Source organism: Hyla sarda, chromosome 3 (genome assembly GCF_029499605.1).
Source record: "Hyla sarda isolate aHylSar1 chromosome 3, aHylSar1.hap1, whole genome shotgun sequence".
NCBI classification, from domain to species: Eukaryota; Metazoa; Chordata; class Amphibia; order Anura; family Hylidae; genus Hyla; species Hyla sarda.
The window spans coordinates 128,151,438-128,173,811 of NC_079191.1; the positions used below are offsets into that span (position 1 = coordinate 128,151,438).

General features: G+C 42.3%; 1 protein-coding gene and 1 long non-coding RNA gene across 4 annotated transcripts in view; one reads left to right on the forward strand and one right to left on the reverse strand.

Moving 5' to 3' along the window:
- KCNAB1 (potassium voltage-gated channel subfamily A regulatory beta subunit 1) overlaps positions 1-22,374 on the forward strand; it is a 424,457-nt gene that overhangs the window by 354,489 nt on the left and 47,594 nt on the right. For all 3 annotated transcript variants that reach the window (XM_056565010.1, XM_056565011.1, XM_056565012.1), the window contains 2 exons: positions 4,867-4,910; positions 7,038-7,124. In XM_056565010.1, the coding sequence (XP_056420985.1) occupies positions 4,867-4,910; positions 7,038-7,124 (131 nt within the window). The remainder of the gene's footprint in view (positions 1-4,866; positions 4,911-7,037; positions 7,125-22,374) is intronic.
- LOC130361699 (uncharacterized) overlaps positions 19,574-22,374 on the reverse strand; it is a 56,805-nt gene continuing 54,004 nt past the window's right edge. Inside the window, exon 3 of the long non-coding RNA XR_008891117.1 lies at positions 19,574-20,572. This is a non-coding gene — a long non-coding RNA (uncharacterized LOC130361699). The remainder of the gene's footprint in view (positions 20,573-22,374) is intronic.

Sequence of the window (22,374 nt, forward strand, 5' to 3'; positions counted from 1 at the left end):
CTGTTCAGAATGTAATTAAGAAATGACAGTCATCAGGAACAGTGGAAGTTAAAGCAAGATCTGGAAGACCAAGAAAATATCAGACAGAACAGCTCACAGGATTGTGAGAAAAACAATTCAAAACCCATGTTTAACTGCACAATCCCTCCAGAAAGATCTGGCAGACACTGGAGTTGTGGTACACTATTCCACTATAAAGAGATACTTGTACAAATATGGTCTTCATGGAAGAGTCATCAGAAGAAAACCTCTTCTACGTTTTCACCACAAAAATCAGCATTTGAACTTTGCAAATGAACATATAGACAAGCCTGATGCATTTTGAAAACAAGTTCTGTGGACCGATGAGGTTAAAATTTAACTTTTTGGTCGGAATGAGCAAAGGTACGTTTGGAGAAGGGGAACAGAATTTAATGAAAAGAACCTCTGTCCAACTGTTAAGTATGAGCGTGGATCAATCATGCTTTGGTATGGTATTGCAGCCAGTGGCACAGGGAACATCTCACGGGTAGAAGGAAAAATGGATTCAATAAAATTTCAGCAAATTATGGATGCTAACTTGATGCCATCTGTGAAAAAGCTGAAGTTAAAGAGAGGATGGCTTCTACAAGTGGATAATGATCCTAAACACACCTCAAAATCCATGGGGGATTACATCAAGAGGCGTAAACTGAAGGTTTTGCCATGGCCTTCACAATCTCCTGACCTCATCATAATTGAAAATCTATGGATAGAACTTAATAGAGCAGTGCGTGAAAGACAGCCCAGAAATCTCTGGAATTGGAAGACTTTTGTAAGGAAGAATGGGCAAAGATACCTCAAACAAGAATTGAAAGACTCTTGGCTGGCTACAAACATTTTTTTACAAGCCGTGATACTTGCCAAAGGGGGTAGTACAAGATATTAACTCTGCAGGGTGCCCAAACTTTTGCAGATGCCATTTTTTTTGTTTTCTGTTATTTTTAAAGTGTAAATGATGGAAATAAAATCTAACTTTCGTTGTCAGATTATAACAATGCCTAATCTGTAATTTGATGCCTTTTGGAGATTTTTCCATCTTTCCTTGGCTTCTTTATGCACATTAACCTCTTAAGGACATAGGACGTTCTCTAACGTCCCCACTACCTGGGCTTTAATGCCCAAGGACGTTAGAGAACGTCCTGTTGTATTTCCGATCTCTGCCGCGCGCCGGGCAGAGATCGGAAGCGGATGCCTGCTGAAATCCTTCAGCAGGCATCCAGGGCAAACGCCAAGGGGGGCCATGTAGGCCGCAAATCGCAAGGAAAATCGCCCTTGCGATCTGCGGCGATACCGGGCTGATCGGGTCTCTGGGACCCGACCGCCCGGTAATTTCGCATGATCCCGGCTGTCACAGACCATGGACCATGCTGAAGACTAGGAGCGAGGTGGCAAGCCTGCCACCTCCTCCGATCCCCTACGATCCGTCAGTTAACTAACCGACCAATCGCAGGGGGGGGGGGGCGGTTACCTCCTCCCGTCCTGCCCGGCCCCTTGAAGTCCGGAGAGGACGGGAGGAAGACCGGAGGATGCGGCAGGGGGACAAGGGAGTGCTGGGGACCGGCACCGGTACTTACCTCGTTCCTGAAGACCCGGATCCCAGCAACGGAGACGGCGGCAGCGGCGACAGGTGAGTAGATCTTCAGCCGCGGTCGGGCCCTTTACAGCAATGCACGTCGCCGTAAAGCGACATGCATTGCTGTAATGGGACCCTGTAAACTACAACTCCCAGCATGCCCAGACAGCCCTTGGCATCTGGGCATGCTGGGAGTTGCAGTTTTGCAACATCTGGAGGTCCACAGTTTGGAGACCACTGTGCCCTTCCAGATGTTGCAAAACTACACATCCTCAGCATGCCTGGACAGTTTTGGCATACTGGGAGTTGTAGTTTTGCAACATCTGGAAGGGCACAGATTGGGAACCACTGTATTAGTGGTCTGCAAACTGTAGTCCTCCAGATGTTGCAAAACTACAACTCCAAGCATGCTGGGAGTTGTAGTTCGGCAACATCTGGCTGTAAAGATGTTGCCGAACTACTACTCCCAGCATGCCTGAGAATGCTGGGAGTTGTGGTTTTGCAACAACTGGAGGCACACTGGTTGGGAAACATTGTCTGTTTCCTAACTCAGTGTTTCCCAACCCGTGTGCCTCCAGCTATTGCAAAACTATAACTACCAGCATGCACTGATAAACTGTGCATGCTGGGAGTTGTAGTTTTGCAACAGCTGGAGGTCCCCCCCTGTGAATGTACAGGGTACATTCACATGGGCAGGGGGCTTACAGTGAGTATCAGGCTGCAAGTTTGCGATGCAGCAAATTTTGCACGGCAGCTCAATCTCGCAGCGGGAAACTCGCTGTAATCCCCCGCCCGTGTGACTGTACCCTAAAAACACTACACTACACTAACACAAAATAAAATAAAAAGTAAAAAACACTACATATACACATACCTCTACACAGCCCCCCTCCCCTCCCAATAAAAATGAAAAACGTCTGGTACGCCACTGTTTCCAAAATGGAGCCTCCAGCTGTTGCAAAACAACAACTCCCAGTATTGCCGGACAGCCGTTGACTGTCCAAGCATGCTGGGAGTTTTGCAACAGCTGGAGGCACCCTGTTTGGGAATCACTGGCGTAGAATACCCCTATGTCCACCCCTATGCAAATCCCTAATTCAGGCCTCAAATGCGCATGGCGCTCTCACTTTGGAGCCCTGTCGTATTTCAAGGCAACAGTTTAGGGTCACATATGGGGTATCGCCGTACTCTGGAGAAATTGTGTTACAAATTTTGGGGGGCTTTTCTCCTTTAACCCCTTATGAAAAGGTGAAGTTAGGGTCTACAACAGCATGTTAGTGTAAAAAAATACATTTTTTACACTAACACGCTGGTGTTGCCCTATACTGTTCATTTTGACAAGAGGTAAAAGGGAAAAAAGCCCCCCAAAATTTGTAATGCAACTTCTCCTGACTACGGAGATACCCCATAAGTGGGTGCAAAGTGCTCTGGGGGCGCACAACAAGGCCCAGAAGGGAGAGTGTACCATGTACATTTGAGGTGATTTGCACAAGGGTGGCTGATTGTTACAGCGGTTTTGACAAATGCAAAAAAAAAAAAAAAACACATGTGACCCCATTTTGGAAAAAGCACCCCTCACAGAATGTAATGAGGTGTGCAGTGAGAATTTACACCCCACTGGTGTCTGACAGATCTTTGGAACAGTGGGCAGTGCAAATTAAACATTTTGTACAGCCCACTGTTCCAAAGTTCTGACAGACACCAGTGGGGGGTAAATGCTCACTGTACCCCTTGTTACGTTCCTCAAGGGGTCTAGTTTCCAAAATGGTATGCCATGTTGGGGTTATTTTGCTGTCCTGGCACCATAGGGGCTTCCTAAATGCGACATGCCCCCCGACCAAAATTTGCTCTCCAAAAGCCAAATATGACTCCTTCTCTTCTGAGCATTGTAGTTTGCCTGTAGTGCACTTCAGGTCCACTTATGGGGTACCTTCATACTCAAAAGAGATGGGGTTACAAATTTTGGGGAGTATTTTCTGCTATTAACCCTTGCAAAAATGTGAAATTTGGGGGGAAACACACATTTTTGTGAAAAATTAAATATTTTTTTTACATATGCAAAAGTCGTGAAACACCTGTGGGGTATTAAGGTTCACTTTACCCCTTGTTACGTTCCCCAAGGGGTCTAGTTTCTAAAATGGTATGCCATGTGGGGATTTTTTGCTGTTGTGGTACCATAGGGGCTTCCTAAATGCAACATGCCCCCCAAAAACCATTTCAGAAAAACGTACTCTCCAAAATCCCCTTGTCGCTCCTTCGCTTCTGAGCCCTCTACTGTGCCCGCCGAACACTTTTCATGGACATATGAGGTATATGCTTACTCGAGAGAAATTGGGCTACAAATACAAGTATAAATTTTCTCCTTCTACCCCTTGTAAAAATAAAAAAAATTGGGTCTACAAGAACATGCGAGTGTAAAAAATGAAAATGGCGAATTTTCTCCTTCACTTTGCTGCTATTCCTGTGAAACACCTAAAGGGTTAAAACGCTGACTGAATGTCATTTTGAATACTTTGGGGGGTGCAGTTTTTATAATGGGGTCATTTTTGGGTATTTCTAATATGAAGACCCTTCAAATCCACTTCAAACCTGTCCCTGAAAAATAGTGAGTTTGAAAATTTTGTGAAAAATTGGAAAATTGCTTGGCTGAACTTTGAAGCCCTCTGGTGTCTTCCAAAAGTAAAATCACGTCAATTTTATGATGCAAACATTAAGTAGACATATTGTATTTGTGAATAAAAAATTTTTTTATTTGGAATATCCATTTTCCTTACAAACAGAGAGCTTCAAAGTTAGAAAAATGCAAAATTTTAAATTTTTTCAGCAAATTTTGGAATTTTTCACTAAGAAACGATGCAACTATCGACAAAATTTTACCAATAACATAAAGTAGAATATGTCACGAAAAAACAATCTCTGAATCAGAATGATAGGTAAAAGCATTCCAGAGTTATAAATGTTTAAAGTGACAGTGGTCAGATGTTCAAAAAACGCTCCGGTCCTAAGGTGTAAAATGGCCTGGTCCTTAAGGGGTTAATACAAATTTTTACATGGGGTGCCCAAACTTTTGATCTCCACTGTAGTCTTACTCTCTAGCAAAAAATATTTGGAGATCTCACAAAAAGGGTAACTAAACAGCATAAATAAAATATTGAATTGTGCAGGTGCTTGTCTGCACTATAAAACATTATTGAAAAACACTTCGATCAGTTTGTCATAGTTTAATTTCAGGGATACAATTTTACTTCATATGGATCTGTTTATTTCTCTAGAGCAGAAACTGAGAGAGGACTGTCAAGAAAACACATTATTGAAGGTATTTGCATTTTCTTTTTCCTTTCTTTGTAGTACTACCATAGTCTATTCCAATTTATCTAAAGCATCACGTGAGATGGGAAGCTATCTTTGACACATATGTCTACTTATCTAATGAATGAGTAGGCATGCAGTGCATTTTAAGAGTCCATTTCTGTAAATATAGAGAATACAGCACTGATTTAAAAAATATTTCTGATGAATAAAACAAAGGAAGAATTTTACAAAATGCATAAAATGGGTGGTTTGGGTTTGCTATCCTTCCAGATATTTTCATTTAGCTTCTTTTGACGTGATTTGATGATTGGCGTGATGAAAAGTGTTTAAAAAGTAACCTTAGGCCTGCTAGCCAGTGTAATTTGTAGTAAATTTGGCGGCCAGGGCAGTCACTCCCACTGAACACGAAAGCCACACCTCTTCATTGTAAGCCCACTTGGGGAAGCGCAGTGCAGATCAGTAAAAAGTCACAAAATTCTGCGTAAACCATGTGGTTTCATGAATTCCTCCTGAATGTATAAGAGTCATAGGCATAGTTTGCCTATGATATGAAAATGAATAGTGGAAACAGTAGCAAAAATGAATGTTAACCCCTAGAAGACAGAGCATACAGGTACACCCGTGCTGTCTGGGGTCATTAAATGCCCCCAGACAGGAACTGCACTCACTTCATGGCTGTGGAAGATCCCCTTACCTGCTATCGGCCGCCAGATCAGCCCTCCGGCAATGCCGATCTCACTGTTCAATGCTGTGCAATAGCATAGCATTGAACAGTAAATGCAACTCTATAGAAAATGTTTATACAAATATATAGAATCCCCTCCCATGACCCTTCTTTTCCCATTTTACAATTTTTTTTAAATAAAAATAATAAACATATTTGATATCACCACGTAGGTAATGGTCCAAACTAATATGAAATAATGTTTATGATCCCTCATGGTGAATGATGTAAACATAAAAAATACTAAATGCCAAAAATGAAGATTTTTGGTCACATCATATATCAGAAAAGAAAAAAGAGATAAAAAAAAGTCCCATAAAAAAAAAAAATGGTACCCATAAAAACTACAGATTACATTGCAAAAAATTAGCACTCATCCAGCTCTGTATACGGAAAAATAAAAAGGACAATTTTAAGCATTTAAAAATGTTGACTTCGTTAAAAATAGTTTGATCTACAGACCTACAGTGACTTGCAGTATGAAAATATGTCATTTTTATCATAAAGTGCACTGCGTAATAAAAATAAAAAAGTTGCAAAATTGTGATTTTCTTTCTAATTTCCCCCCACAATAACAAAGTGATAACAGAATGTTACAAATCTTTGCTTATTTATTAAACAGGAAAAAAACACTAAAATATTGCATTGACATAAGTATTCAGCCCCTTTACTCGGTACTTAGTTGAAGCATCTTTGGCAACGATGACAGTCTCCATTGTTTTTGGGTATGATGCCAAGAAAATGTATTTTGGTACTTTCACTTTAAAGGGGTACTCCGGCGCTTAGACATCTTATCCCCTATCCAAAGGATAGGGGATAAGATGCCTGATCGCGGAGGTCCCGCCGCTGGGGACCCCCGTGATCTTGCACGCAGCACCCCAGTTAAAATCAGTCCTCCGGGTCTGATTACCGGCGACCACGGGGCAGGCGGCGTGTGACGTCACGCCTCCGCCCCCGTGTGACGTCACGCTCTGCCCCCGTTTTATGTCATGCCTCCGCCCGGTATGATGTCACGCTCTGCCCCTCAATGCAAACCTAGGCTTGCATTGAGGGGACGGAGCGTGACATCACACGGGGCGGAGCCTTGACATCACAATGCTCCGGCCCCCTGATCGACAGTAATCAGACCTGGAGCGAACACGCTTCGGGGACTGATTTTAAAGGGGTGTCTCATGCAAGATAACTGGGGTCCCCAGTGGCGGGACCCCACGATCAGGCATCTTATCCCCTTATCCTTTGGATAGGGGATAAGATGTCTAAGCGCCGGAGTACCCCTTTAAGAATCTTTGAGTCCAATGTCAAATACAGAGAGAGCATTTCAGGACAAATGATTTTCTGTAAGACCGGGTATGTACCTTATTTAAGCTTCTCTCTTACCGTATGTTTTCATCTTTGTATTGCTTGTAGGATTAAAGGGCTCTCTTCAGAGGATGCAGCTGGAATATGTGGATGTGGTGTTTGCAAACCGGCCAGATAATAATACCCCCATGGAAGGTCAGTACGGGGATGATTGATTCTGATTTAAGGGCTCCCATCACCTGTTGCTGGAAAATTAAATTCTGTATATAAAGGATATAAGATGGGCAGCCTGCCAGCACACACAGCATAGGCACATTATCTTAAAGCCTGTCTGATTTTCAAATTTATGAAACCTAATAACCACAGAGCGATATCTATTGTAGAGAAAAGCAGAACTCTGTCCGGAGATCACCATCTCTATTTGTAAGAAAATGATTGTTTAATTTCACTGTGACATCTCTGGCTTTTCTTATCTATAAAATATAATATTGTTAATGCTTTTTATAAGGCGAACAAAATGAAACTCTGAAGTTCTCTGCTGGAATCACTCAGGCATGCCTTGTGGAGCCGCTTGGGTGCTGCTAGTCATGATAAAGAGCAGGAGATTACTCACACAAATGACTGTGTTTATTTACTCAGGCTCTGTTATTTAACACTGTTATACTGAAAAAAGATTGAATTATGTTAATTATATTTCATAATTATTTTTTCCATAAAGCCCACATTTATAGAAAAGGTCCCCAAATAACAGAACTCCTGCCAGAAAGCAGCATGAAACCCAGTGGGGGCATCATTTGGCAAACATAGAAGATTCGGGATATGAATGCCTTCCCTTTTTACAAATTTATTGTTCATTACTCAGGGAAACAACCTGTTTTTGAATAAAAGCTAACCCTGTGATTGCCATTTTTTATCCCTGGCTATTATTGCCAGGGGAAGCTACATCTGACTATTTATTTCTCTCACAGCAGGAATGGCTGACCATGTAATGTATTTAGGTCTGCCCATGTGGAAGCTGCTCTTAAAGGGGTATTCTGGGCAAAAAAATCTTATCCCCTATCGAAAGGACAGGGTATAAGATGTCTGATCGCGGGGAGCCCGCCGCTGGGACCCCCCACGATCTCCCTGCAACAGCCCACATTCTATGCGCAGCTGCGTCTGAAGTTTCGGAAACCGCCGGGCTTCCGAGACGGGGACGTGATGTCATGCCATGCCCCCTCCATTAATTTCTATGGGAGGGGGCATAACGGCCGCAACGCCCCCTCCCATAGACATGAATGGAGGGGGCGTGGCGTGACATAACATTCCCGTCTCGGAAGCCCGGCGGTTTCCAAAACTTCAGGTGCAGCTACGCATAGAATGTGGGCTGCTGCAGGGAGATCAGACATCTTATCCCCTATCCTTTCGATAGGGGATAAGATGTTTTTGCCCAGAATACCCCTTTAAAGAGTGACTCATGATTTTGACATGTGGAGGGGGAATGGCTGAATGTGTAACCCCTGGAAGATACTCATGTGTCCTACTGGGCATATGGACAGGGGCCTTTTTTGAGACAACCCATTCATGCTTCAATTTAAGTTAGGTCATTTAACAACTTTCATGAAATAAAATTATATGAGATATATCAAAAAATCTCATTGGTAGGGGTCTAGGTACTGAGACCCCAATCTGATATTCTTGCAATCGGTGGGGGTCTCAGCACCCAGACTCCCATCAAAGTTTTTTTAATTGACTGTAACACTTTAGGTAACAATTTAACTTTCATGAGCATTCACTGTTTGTCTTTGCATCTTTAGATTATAAACAATGGTTAATATATCCCTGCAGTTTTGTGTAGTTAACCAGTTAAAGGGGTCATCCAGTGTTAGAAATTGATGGCCTATCCTAAGCCATTAATATGAGATCAGTATGGGTCCAAAAATTCTCACCGATCAGCAGTGTGAAGAGGCCATGGCACTAATGTGAGTTCTGCAGCATTGTCAGTGTTTACATTGGTCCATACTTGCATTGCCAGTAGTGAAGGTGCAAGGTACTGCGACAATGCCCTGTTCACATGAATGCACCGCTGCTACAGTGATCCAAGGATGAGCAGAAGCAAACACTGAAGAGGTGGTGCTTGTGCATGCGCCACAGCCCCTCCAAACACCTGATTTGCCAGGGTGCCCTAACATTATTGGCCTTGTGGAAGCATTAAACCTCAAGTCTATACAGCTGGTTAACCCCTTAAACCTTTATATTCTTTGTCACTACTTTTTTCTTAGGCTTCTGCAAAATCTCTGTAGGCATGCATAGAGTACTGTCTAAGCTAATAGTATATTATCAAAAACAAGGCAAATCAAGGCACAATACTGTGCACTATATGTGAAATACTATAATTATATTATGCGTATGTTTGTACCATTCCTTAGGTTATAGTCATTATTTTTTTGTAGTATAGTGGGATGCATTTGTAGGTGAGAAGAGGGCATTTTCAGGACACATAGCCTTACATCTGTATTTTGCTATTGCTCTATATTTGGAGAACTCATATTATTTCCACTCTTAAGATGTGGGCAGAGGTGAATGGATGGCTGGGGGTGCTTAGCTAGATGAGCCCTGTCTAAATTCAAACATGGCTTAAGTGTATCCTTTCTATGGTGGCTGCTAAGGACCTCTGAACATGGCATATTCTATAGATATTCTACGCTAAATTTCCGTGTAAACAATCTGCATCCCCTGCATTTGGATAGGATTTATGCAGCTCTTTTCACATGCAATGGAAAATAGTAGTTTTTTTTTTTGCCCCTTCCTTGGCATTTTGGATGGTAATGATGAGGATTAGTGCCATTGAATTACAATGGGGGTAATCCTAGTTTGAATCTGTTGTGGATCTGCTGTACCCTTACAGTAAATCCGCAGCACATCAACCATAGAAATCCAAGGCTCAGCCTCGGATTTCTGCCACGGAAATAAATGTCAGATTTTAATCTTTTGTGCAAGTATAGCCTTAGTCTAACATTCGCTAGTTGTCAATACCAGTCTGTCCCAGAATCTCATTTTTTCGGTTCCTGTGATGTACATTCAATTCCCAATAGAAGACCCTCCCGCCAGCTTTACAAAAGATACAACATTGTCAGTTTAAGTTCTTTCAGCTGGAACAAATTCCTCTGCTTTTATGGAATAGTGTAGAAACTAGCTTTACTAATATGAGAAGTAGTTAAAGGGGTACTCTGGCGCTTAGACATCTTATCCCCTATCCAAAGGATAGGGGATAAGATGCCTGATCGCGGGGGTCCCGCGGGGGTCTTGCATGCCGCACCCGTTAAAATCAGTCCCCGGAGCGTGTTCACTCCGGGTCTGATTACTGTCGATCACGGGGCTGGAGCGTTGTGATGTCACGTGTACGCCCCGTGTGATGTCACGCTCCGCCCCCTCAATGCAAGCCTATGGGAGGGGGCGTGACGTCCATCACGCCCCCTCCCATAGACTTGCATTGAGGGGCAGGGCTTGACGTCACATGGGGGCGGAGACGGGACATCACTCTCTTTCGCTAGTGTGGTCAGGATCCGAAGCCTCCAGCGTTGCCGGAAGCCGTTGAGGTGGGTGCTGCAGCCGAGATCCCGAGGGTCCCCAGCAGTGGGACCCCCGCGATCTGACATCTTATCCCCTATCCTTTGGATAGGGGATAAGATGTCTAGGGGCAGAGTACCTCTTTAAGTACATTCGCCTATATATTTAAAGGGCTTGTCCATGATAATAAAAAAAGGGGCCAATTTTTTCTTCCCCCAGAAACAGTGCTAACTCTAGTGATGGGCTGTATCTGTCATTACAGTTGATTCTCATTCAGGTGAAGGGAGATAGGCTGCAATATCATTCACAACATACTAACCAACATGGTCATGATGATGTTTTCTAAAAAAAAAAAAAAAAGTTCACAGTCATTATTTAACAAAAGTTCCTGGATAGCCCGGAGGCATGCATTAAACAGATCCATGGAGCCCCATTCATTAGAAGGAGACCAAAAGTGCCATTTTGGTCCCCATTTTGTATGTACAGTGGTCCCTCAAGTTACAATATTAATTGGTTCTGGGATGACCATTGTATGTTGAAACCATTGTATGTTGAGACCAGAACTCTATGGAAACCTGGTAATTGGTTCTGAAGCCCCCAAAATGTCATCCAGAAATAGGAAAAAGTGAGGATTAAAGATAAATAAGTAGATAACTAATATAGATAAAGCAAATCCTTACACATAAAAATAAGAAAGATCTGCTGGGAGCTGTAAATCACTGTCTATTTCAGTGTTTCCCAAAGAGGGTGCCTCCAGCTGTTGTAAAACTACAACTCCCAGCATGCCCGGACAGCCTTTTTGGCCTTTGGCTGTCCGGGCATGCTGGGAGTTGTAGTTTTGCAACAGCTGGAGGCACCCTCTTCGGGAAACACTGGTCTATGTAGAGGACAGAAGCTTCTTCAGAGTCCTGTACAGAACACGCAATGTCCTAAAAAAGTAAAATGGAGCCGCCCTCACCTGATGTCCAAAGGAGCAGCTAACCCTGTCACAGGTAAAGAGTACAGAACATGTAATACCTTCCTGTACTGTAGGGGGCGCTACCAGACACCAGTCAGTGCATGCACTTCAGTAATACAGGAGTTTTACCAGTGAATGTCCGTTCTGATTGGTCAGTTCTTCCAGCACTTGACACGTTTCGCAGATTCCATAGCATTGTATGTTGAGTCTGGTTTCAAGTTACAATGGTCCAGAAAAGACCATTGTATGTTAAAACTATTGTATGTTGAGGCCATTGAGGATCACTGTATACTTCAGGGTTTGGGAGATGAAATAGCGCAGATTATCGTGCCATTTTTTACAACTGGATCCCATAAAAAATGTCTACGTTGCGGGATAAAAATAAATTAACATGTATGTTAAATGTCTGACTGATGCTATTTAGCTATACAACAGATGTATACATCAGGGATGCCCCCAAAGTATACGTCTAACAGATATTGCTAACGCAAAGTGATTCTAGTCTTATTTCTATACCTCGAATGTATACATTGGGAGTATTCCCTGATCCAGACCTACCATTGATCACCTATGATAAAACCAGTGAACAACAAGCTATTATCTCCACACTAAACAAGGTAAAATCTACAGTAAAAGCAATGAAAATTGAAGTCTACTAGACAACATTAAAAAGGAAAACCGTATAAAGTGACAGCCATAGTGCATTCAAGCAATAAATACGCCATTCATTCATGCTGCTTCCAAATATGGTTCATTATGCTTCTACTAGACTTTGTACAGGAGCCAGAGCAAAGTGATGTCCAGTACTCTGTATGACTACTCTATGGAAGGAGATTTTCTTTCTTGTAGATTGTTTTGGATGTACAGCACCTGTTGTACCATCTGCTTCTTTGTAGTTGGCTCTTAACATTACCATTTTTTTTAAAGCCCCCTATCCCTACGATATGCTTTGTATTGCTTTCTATCTTCAGATTGAGAAAACAGGCAGCTGCCGCATCAATATTCTGCTGTAGATAAAATTCTTGTATTTGTTTATATGCAAAAGAAACTGAATTTTCTGCAACAACTTTTAAGCATATATTGAAACTATAGACAGTGCCCCAATATTAGTTGCCATTTTTTACTTTTTTTTTACTCTTTGGGTAGCATTGTTGTTTTTTTCAGCATTCAGAGACTATGGGATTTTTTAGGGAATCTTGGCATTTTTGTACCATAGGTAATGGGTGGAAAAAAAATACCAAGGAAAAATAGATGTATATAAGCCCAATGAAGAGCACCCTTTTGGCCTTAGTCAGGTGAATGGAGGCCTTTGAGTAAACTGAGCATATACATTGGACACGTATGCCAAACATAAACAAAAAATATCCTATTTGAATATGGCTATAGACAAAGACTTCCACATTGTTTCAGCAGGTATGTTTCTGAAGGGTTGCCACAGCACAACAACTATAGACTGCAAGATCTTCTAAAAAAGTTTTGCTTTAACATTGTAGCTTAAAGGCATACTCCACCCCTAGACATCAGATCAGACATCTTATCCCCTATCCTTTGGATAGGGGATAAGATGTCTGATCGCGGGGGTCCCGCCGATGGGGACCCCCGCAATATAGCATGCGGCCCCCTCCTGTTTCTGCTCCGGAATCGCTGGAGGGTCTGGGTCCCAACCACCGTAACGGAAGTCCGTGACGTCACAACTCCGCCCCCGTGTGACGTCACGACCCATCCCCTCAATGCAAGTCTACGGGAGGGGGCGTGACGGCCCCAGCAGCGGGACCCCCGCGATCAGACATCTTATCCCCTATCCTTTGGATAGGGGATAAGATGTCTAGGGGTGGATTACCCCTTTAATTTAATGAGCTATATTACCATGTACTATAGAAACATCCAACTATAGAAAGGAGGGTATGCTATTTGCAGAGTTAACTTATTGTGTCTTCTAAGCGTTAAAACAGTAGCATACTAAATGTTATAAAAGTACTTTTTAGTTAATAGACATAACACCATTAGACAAGCCTGCATGTTTTATGGAGTACTCCAAGTTGGCTCACTATGCAAGTAGCAAATCCAAGTTCTTGTGGTTGAATGGTTGCCCAATCGTAATTCATGTAATCCGTGCTGAGTGTTAAAATACAGAGTAATGGCTGCTTTATTGTTTTAGATATATTGGGAAATACCAACCAGAGCATTGTATCATATATTTAAAATATATCAAGAAAGTGATTTAGATTTGTTTTTATTAACGCAGAAGACTCATATGAATAATGATTTTTGACCTTCCCAAATGATATTTGTTCAGATTCTCATTAACTTGTTCAGAAGCTCATGAAATAAATGTGAATGAGTTTGGAGCATTGAAACGTACAGAGGGGCAAAAAAGTATTAAATATAAAATAGTATATATATAAAATAGTATTAAAATCCTCTCATACAGACTTACAGACTTTGGCTGTAACAACGTACAAACAATCTTATCCAACTCTAAATATGTGGACACTAATTCTTGATGCATGAGCTAATCTTGTAGTTAAATGTAAAAGTTGCCAAGGAGGCAACAATAAATGTATTCATGATTTTTTATTAAAACAGGAGTACCCGGAGGAAACCCATGCTAACATAGGGAGAACATATAGACTCCTATCAGAAGTTATCCTTAAGTTCTCCCACTTAAAAAGATGAGAGGCCTGTAATTTTCATCATAGGTATACCTCAACTATGAGAGACATAATGAGAATTTTATTTGCAAATTATGGTGGAAAATTGGTATTTGGTCAATAACAAAAGTTCATCTCAATACTTTCTTATATACCCTTTGTTGGCAATGACAGAGGTCAAATGTTTTCTGTAAGTCTTCACAAGGTTTTCACACACTGTGTCTGGTATTTTGACCCATTCCTCCATGCAGATCTCGAAACGTTTTCTATGGGGTTGAGATCTGGAGGCTGGCTAGGCCACTCCAGGACCTTGAAATGCTTCTTACGAAGGGACTCTTTCATTACCCGGGCGTTGTGTTTGGGATCATTGTCATGCTGAAAGACCCAGCCACGTTTTATCTTCAATGCCCTTGCTGATGGAAGGAGGTTTTCCCTCAAAATCTCACGATACATGGCCCCATTCATTCTTTCCTTTACACAGATCAGTCGTCCTGATCCCTTTGCAGAAAAACAGCCCCAAAGCATGATGTTTCCATCCCCATGCTTCACAGTAGGTATGGTGTTCTTTGGATGCAACTCAGCATTCTTTCTCCTCCAAACACGATGAGTTGAGTTTTTACCAATAAGTTCTACCTTGGTTTCAACAGACCATATGACATTCTCCAAATCCTCTTCTGGATCATCCAAATGCTCTCTAGCAAACTTCAGACGGGCCCAGACGTACTGGCTTAAGCAGGGGGACACATCTGGCACTGCATGATTTGGGTCCCTGGCGCTGTAGTGTGTTACTGATGGTAGCCTTTGTTACTTTGGTCCCAGCTCTCTGTAGGTCATTCACTAGGTCCCCCCGTGTGGTTCTGGGATTTTTGCTCACTGTTCTTGTGATCATTTTAAAACCACAGGGTGCTTGCCTATTGCAGATTCAGTCTTCCCAGCCTGGTGCAGGTCTACAATTTTGTTTCTGGTGTGCTTTGACAGCTCTTTGGTCTTGGCCATAGTGGAGTTTGGAGTGTGACTGTTTGAGGTTGTGGACAGGTGTCTTTTATACTGATAATAAGTAGTGTTGCTCGCGAATATTCGCAATTCGAATATTATTCGCGAATATCGCATATTCGCGAATTCGCGAATTTCGCGAATATAGCGCTATATATTCGTAATTACGAATATTCGTTTGTTATTTTATTTTTTCTTCACAGTACACATCACAGTGATCACCCCTCTCTGCTTCCAGCTTGTGTGGTGTAAAGAAGGCTGTAATACTACTGTGTGAGACTGGCGTGCGAAAATTCGCATATGCGAAAATTAGCATATGCTAAGTTTCGCATATGCGAAATTTCACAAGCGTTAATTTTCGCGTACGCGTATTATCGCATATGCGAAAATAAAACGAGGATATAACGAATATGCGAATATTCGCGAATATATGACGAATATTCGTCCAAATATTCGCGAATATTCGCGAATTCGAATATGGCCTATGCCGCTCAACACTAATAATAAGTTCAGACAGGTGCTATTAATACAGGTAACACAATACAGGAGTGGAAGACAGAGGAGACTCTTAAAGAAGTTACAGGTCTGTGAGAGCCAGAAATTTTTCTTGTTTGTAGGCGACCAAATACTTTGTAGGGCCTGAAGAAGCGCTGAAGCGTGATATGGTCCGTTACCCGAAGTCGTCCCCGGCAGTCCGCTCCCCCGCCCACGATGTACCCACATTTGGAATAAAGTTGATCCTTTTTCAAGATTAACTGGTCAGTGCTCTGTCTTTTTGCCTTTCAAGTGATTGTTATATCAAATCTTTACTATTTGTAGCACTATATACCGGTATATCAACGGGACTGCTATCTTGGAGTACTATCTGCAAATGAATGTGCATATGGTGTCTAGCAGATGAGAATGGAAAGGTGCTGAAACCTTTGCTGTTCTTACTAGAGAAAGACATTATATTAGTATTATTTGGGTGTGCACAAGTTTCTTTCTGCTGTTTTTGTTTTCAAAATACCTTTTGATCTGTTTCAACAATGTATCCCTCTTTTTGACATGTTGTTATGTTTATATATGGATCTACACATTATTTTCTATAGTGCATTGTATGTGCAAACACGTATTCCTTTTCATTTACTCTGTTTTAAGCAAAACCTCTTTTTATAAACTTTCTCTTACTTTTTCCTATTTTATACTGACCCTTTGATGAGTCAATGTATTATGTTATCTCTGACGCATAGAACGAGTTGTGATAAATGACTGCAGGCTGGTACCTGTGATGAATGAGGTCTGGTACACTGGGACAGTAAAGTGCGCACAGCGCAGATAAGTAAAGACAAACAGGGAACTGGGATTCGGCAGAGATAAATGTATAGGGATAGTTTGCAGCTTAGTATTTTTCATTATAATATATTATTAATGTAAACTGTACTTGTACAGCAGTATACAGAAAATACAATAACACTGGGCTCCAACAAACCTTATAGACTAAAATAGTTTATCAGAAGCTTATGTAACTTACACATTTTTTGGAATCTGAATGGAAAAAAAGTACATTTCTACACAAAAGTGATAGAAATAATATTATACCAACAACACAATAGTACAAAAATACCAAGTAGTTCATGCTCCAGGGGCTTGCAGCCTTCCTGTTGTTAACACATATTGGTGCATAGCCCTTCTGCTGTATACAGAGGTACATAATACAAAGAACAGCATTTCTATGATGAAATTGTGACACTGCTTCAAAAACTACGGGGGAGATTTATTATATCTGTTGAATGAAAAAGTCATAAAAGTAGATGAAACCTACGGAAGGTATGCCAAATGTATCACAGTGGCACACCCTGTTTGATAGATTCGGCTTAACCCCTTCCCGCAGAATGACTTATATAAATGTCAGGATTTGCAGGTAGTTCGCACATCCTGACGTTTATATAAGTTATTCAGTTAACCCGGCAATGCGCGGAATCGCACATGTTAACAGGCAGAAGTCCTGCTGTTACCTGCGGGAGACAACTTCTGCAAGCCCCCCCAGGACCCTCTTTGAATGGTCCTGGTCAGCAATCACTGTGATTGGTCCCTGTGGACCAATTAGTATCTCAGCTGACTGGGGGGGGGGGGGGGGTGAAAGTTCAGATACCTCGCTCGTTCCACCCCTAGAAGTCCAGGCAGAGCAGGGGAACATGACCCCGAGAGCTGCAGGGGCCAATGTGGTGGGGAGGACCGGCGGCACTTACCTGAGGACCGGCGCAGGCAGCGGGGACCGGGGACTGGCGCAGGCAAGTGGAGGAGGCAGCGTCAGTGTCGGCATCAGAGGCAGCAGTTAAGATCGCTGTAAAGTGATCTTCACTGCTGCTTCTAGGAGTTTCAAAACTACAACTCCAAGCATGCCCAGACAGCCTTTGGCTTTCCATGCATGCTGGGAGTTGTAGTTTTGCAACATCTGGAGGGCCACAGTTTGGAAGCCACTGTGCAGTGGTCTCCAAACTGTTCTAATCCAGTTGTTGCAAAACTACAACTCCCAGCATGCCCTTCGGCTGATTGGGCATGCTGGGAGTTGTAGTTTTACAACAGCTTGAGGCACACGTGTTGGGAAACACTGAGTTAAAGGCGTACTACGGTGGAAAACTTTTTTTTTTTTTTATCAACTGGTGCCAGAAAGTTAAACAGATTTGTGAATTACTTGTATTAAAAAAATCTTAATCCTTCCAGTACTTATTAGCTGCTGAATACTACAGAGGAAATTATTTTCTTTTTGGAACACAGTGCTCTCTGCTGACATCATGACCACAGTGCTCTCTGCTGACATCTCTGTCCATTTTAGGAACTGTCCAGAGCAGCATATGTTTTCTATGGGGATTTTCTCCTACTCTGAACAGTTCTTAAAATGGACAGAGATGTCAGCAGAGAGCACTGTGTTCATGATGTCAGCAGAGAGCACTGTGTTCCAAAAAGAAAAGAATTTCCTCTGTAGTATTCAGCAGCTAATAAGTACTGGAAGGATTAAGATTTTTTAATAGAAGTAATTTACAAATCTGTTTAACTTTCTGGCACCAGTTGATTTTAAAAAAAAAGTTTTCCACTGGATTACCCCTTTAAGCAACAAACTCAGTGTTTTGCAACCAGTGTCCAGTGTGCCTAACTGCAAACCCCAGTATGCTCGGACAGCCAAAGGGCATGCTGGAAGTTGTAGTAGTATGCCTTCAGCTGTTGCATAACTACAAGTCCCAGCGTGCCCTTCTGTTGTCACTGCATGCTGAGAGTTTTAGTTTTGCAGCTGGTGGTTTGCACCCCCCCCCCCCCCATGTGAGTTTCTCACTGCAAGTTTGAGATGCAGCAAATTTTCCTCTGCAGCTCAAACTCCCAGCGGGAAACTGGCTGTGAACCCCTTTACCAAAGAGTAAAACACTACATATACACATACCCCTACACAGTCCCCTCCCCCCTCCCAATAAAAATGAAAACATCTGGTACGGCACTGTTACCAAAACGGAGCCTCCAGCTGTTGCAAAACAACAACTCCCAGTATTGTCGGACAGCCATTGACTGCCCAGGTATGCTGGGAGTTTTGCAACAGCTGGAGGCACCCTGTTTGGGAATCACTGACGTAGAATACCCCTATGTCCACCCCTATGCAATCCCTAATTTAGTCCTCAAATACACATGGCGCTCTCTCACTTCGGAGCCCTGTCGTATTTCAAGGAAACAGTTTAGGGCCACATATGGGGTATTTCCGTACTCGGGAGAAATTGCACTACAAATTTTGGGGGTCTTTTTCTCCTTTTACCCCTTATGAAAAGGTAAAGTTGGGGTCTACTCCTGCATGTTATTGTAAGAAAAATTTGTAACACACTTTCTTGAGTACGGAAATACCCCATATGTGGACGTAAAATGCTCTGCGCGGCGCACAACAAGGCTCAGGAGTAAGAGCGCCATGTACATTTGAGGTGATTTGCACAGGGGTGGTTGATCGTTACAGCGGTTCTGGCATAAACACACAAAAACAAAAAACACCCACATGTGACCCCATTTTGGAAACTACACCCCTTAACGAATGTAACAAGGGGTATAGTGAGCCTTAACTACACACAGGTGTTTTTGACATTCCCTCGCTTATTTAAGTGACTGTCTCCGTGGTTTTGGACCTGTTATTTAGGACAGGTACGCAAGTAGGCAGGGATAGAGGGTGTGGGCAAGAATAGGGTGCACTCCTTCCCTGCCCAGTCCTGACAAGTAGTAGTCCTTCTTGTGAGTGTCACTTGGAAAAGTGGTTCAGTCCCTCCAAACACCTTTTTAATTTAAGCTGTTCCATTACACAAGCCCAGAAAAAAGGGATCAATCATGTGTTTTATGTCTGGTTTTGGTCACAATGGTTATTTTTTTTTTGTATGGTATCTTCTATGATCTAGACACAGAGACTGGCTTCATTAGGCTGTATATCCAATGTCATCAGTGTTGACAGCTCCATGCCTCTGTGTGGGCACACAACCAAATCATTCATTGGATAGTTTCCACCATGTGATCAGAGATGACACCTGATATGGTAATTTATCTATTGTTTAGCGTTTTCATCTTTTGATACTCTCATTGGCTGAGTATGCTAATATTACCACTGCTCTCTCTGACTGCAATTCCATGGTTACAATAATGCCATCCACTGACTGAACTTTGACCCTGTGAATGTGCTCCAGGCCCAATTACCCATGTCAACTATCTTGTGATTTTTATTTACTTGTTTACCATTCAAACCTCATTATAAGATTTTATACACTTGACTGTATGGTATTTTATTCATATCATTTCTGCTAGTGCATACTGCATATATACCTTTGCTTACCCTATAAGGTTTATTGGATTTTTTCTTACATGTATAATCATTCATTTTACTGGCATGTTCCACCCTTCCATTGGGTTGAATTGGTACCTTTTCTGTATATTCATATGCTCTCTGTTTGCTGTGAAGTGTATGCACTCTGATGAAGGAAGATTACTCCCCCAAGATGCGTAATAATTTTGTCTATAACCTTATTTGTCAATAAACTTGACTGAAGATACATTCTGAAGTTGATGGAAGAATTCCTTTGAGCAGTGCCAGTATAGTACTTGTGTTTCTCTTTGTATGCACATATCCAGCCGGTTTCTTAAACTGGATACCAGGTTGGCACTCCTTGAAGATAGCATCTGACTCTCCTCATTACCTCAGCCTTGAGGGTGATAGACATTACCTTAAGTACTATATCTGAGAAGGAAAGGTGCCGACAGCTCTCCACTGCTAAATCCATTCACTTGCGCACAGACTGGCCGGCAGTGCTTCCAGGCCCAGTAGAGTAGCACAACAAGAAGAGATGTCCAGCTCAGTATGAAAAATAAAACAAGAACTCTTTATTATGGATCACATGGAAGTACACAGGAACAATATCCAACGTGTTTCGGATCAAACTGGACCCTTAATCATCGGTTGAAAGTCCACTCGTCTTTGTAGTTCTCATCTGGTGGGTCTAAACACAGGTTAACAGCATTACATGAGGCATCCTCCTCTTTTTTTATTTTCTTCCTATCAATCTGTTAGTTGGACTAGGATAAGGAAACAATTGTCATGCAGCCGTGAGCCTGGTACTGTCACATTTGACTACACTTTCAAAATTCTGTTACATTATTTTTGTACAGCATACATCAACGGCAACAGGATATTACAGGACACGTACCAGATTTTTTTTTTTTGTGAACTTGTAATTTACATTACCACCTCTAAAAAAAAAAAAAGATCAATTTTAAATAGATATAATGAAAACAAAAAATTGTTTTGTTGTTCCTTAAACGTTTGTTATTGTTTCCTGCTAGAAAAATACTTTTTCTTTTTAAAGATTGAAAAAAAGCAGAGCGTTTCAACAGGGTAAAGTAACATGAAGTGAACGACCCTAGTGAGTGTTCTCAAATGACTTGATTTCTAAAACAAAGTGCTTTAGGAAAAAACTGTATGAGGGAATTGATGTACTTGCCAAACTCAACAGAGAAGCATCCGTATATCCTTTCATATGCCAAGTCTTCCAGTGAATGGAATGTGGCCAGATTACGGCTTGTAGTGAAACTACAACAACAAGCTTCAATCTATTCTCTCTATTTCATTCAGTAATCCTTTACTGCAATGCAGCATTAGCAAAACCCAGACTTGCAATGTATTGTATACCATCTTGTATACCATCGGTGCATTACAGATACAGTTTGATCCCTTTGAAGCACAGCTGACCTAATCCAAAAAGCCAGTTATCCAGGCCACCTAAAAAAAACAACACATATTAATAAGCTGTTTGTGACTATTATATGTGATTAAAAAAAGCAATGCAATTTTTCAAATCATGCCATATAAACAAATTCCCGTCCAGTTTTGTGAACTCCTTCATGGTGGTCTGGAGCGTTTTGTCTTTTAACATCTTTCCCCTCCTTTCACTTACTCACATACATGTTTAAAATCTACTGCATAACATACAATATATTGCATAACTATGTAGACTAGCTGGTCAGATTGACAACTCCAAAAGGTAACTACCGTATTTTTCGCAGTATAAGACGCACTTTTTCTTCCCCAAAACTGGGGGGGAAAACTTGGTGTGTCGCATGCGGCGAATACCTGTCCTATCGCGGCGGTCCCTGAGGCCATTAACGGCCGGAACCCGCGGCTAATACAGGACATCACCGATCGCGGTGTTGCCCTGTATTAACCCTTCAGATTCGGCGATCAAAGCTGACCGCCACGTCTGAAGCGAAAATAACACTAACCCGGGCGTTCAGTCGGGCTGTTCGGGACCGCCACGGTTAAATCGCAGTGTCCCGAACAGCTTACAGGACACCAGGAGGGACCTTACCTGCCTCCTCGGTGTCTGCTCCGTGTCGGGATCCCCTGCATTGCCGGCGCGCTCCTTCGTTGTCATCACGTCTGCGCGCACGTGCGTCGGCGTGCGTAGCGACGTGATGGCGGCGACGGAGAGCGAGGATACCCGGCAGCAGAGACGTTCCGGAGCGACGGAGACAGCGATGGAGCGACATCCAGGGCAGCGGTGACGTGTCTGGAGCGGCGGGGACACGTAAGTATTACCTCCTATACCAGTGGTCTTCAACCTGCGGACCTCCAGATGTTGCAAAACTACAACTCCCAGCATGCCTGGACAGCCAACGGCTGTCCGGGCATGCTAGGAGTTGTAGCTTTGCAACATCTGAAGGTCCGCAGGTTGAAGATCACTGTCCTATACTTTACATTGTATTTGGTTCAGAATCTTTATTTTCTAGATTTTCATCCTATAAA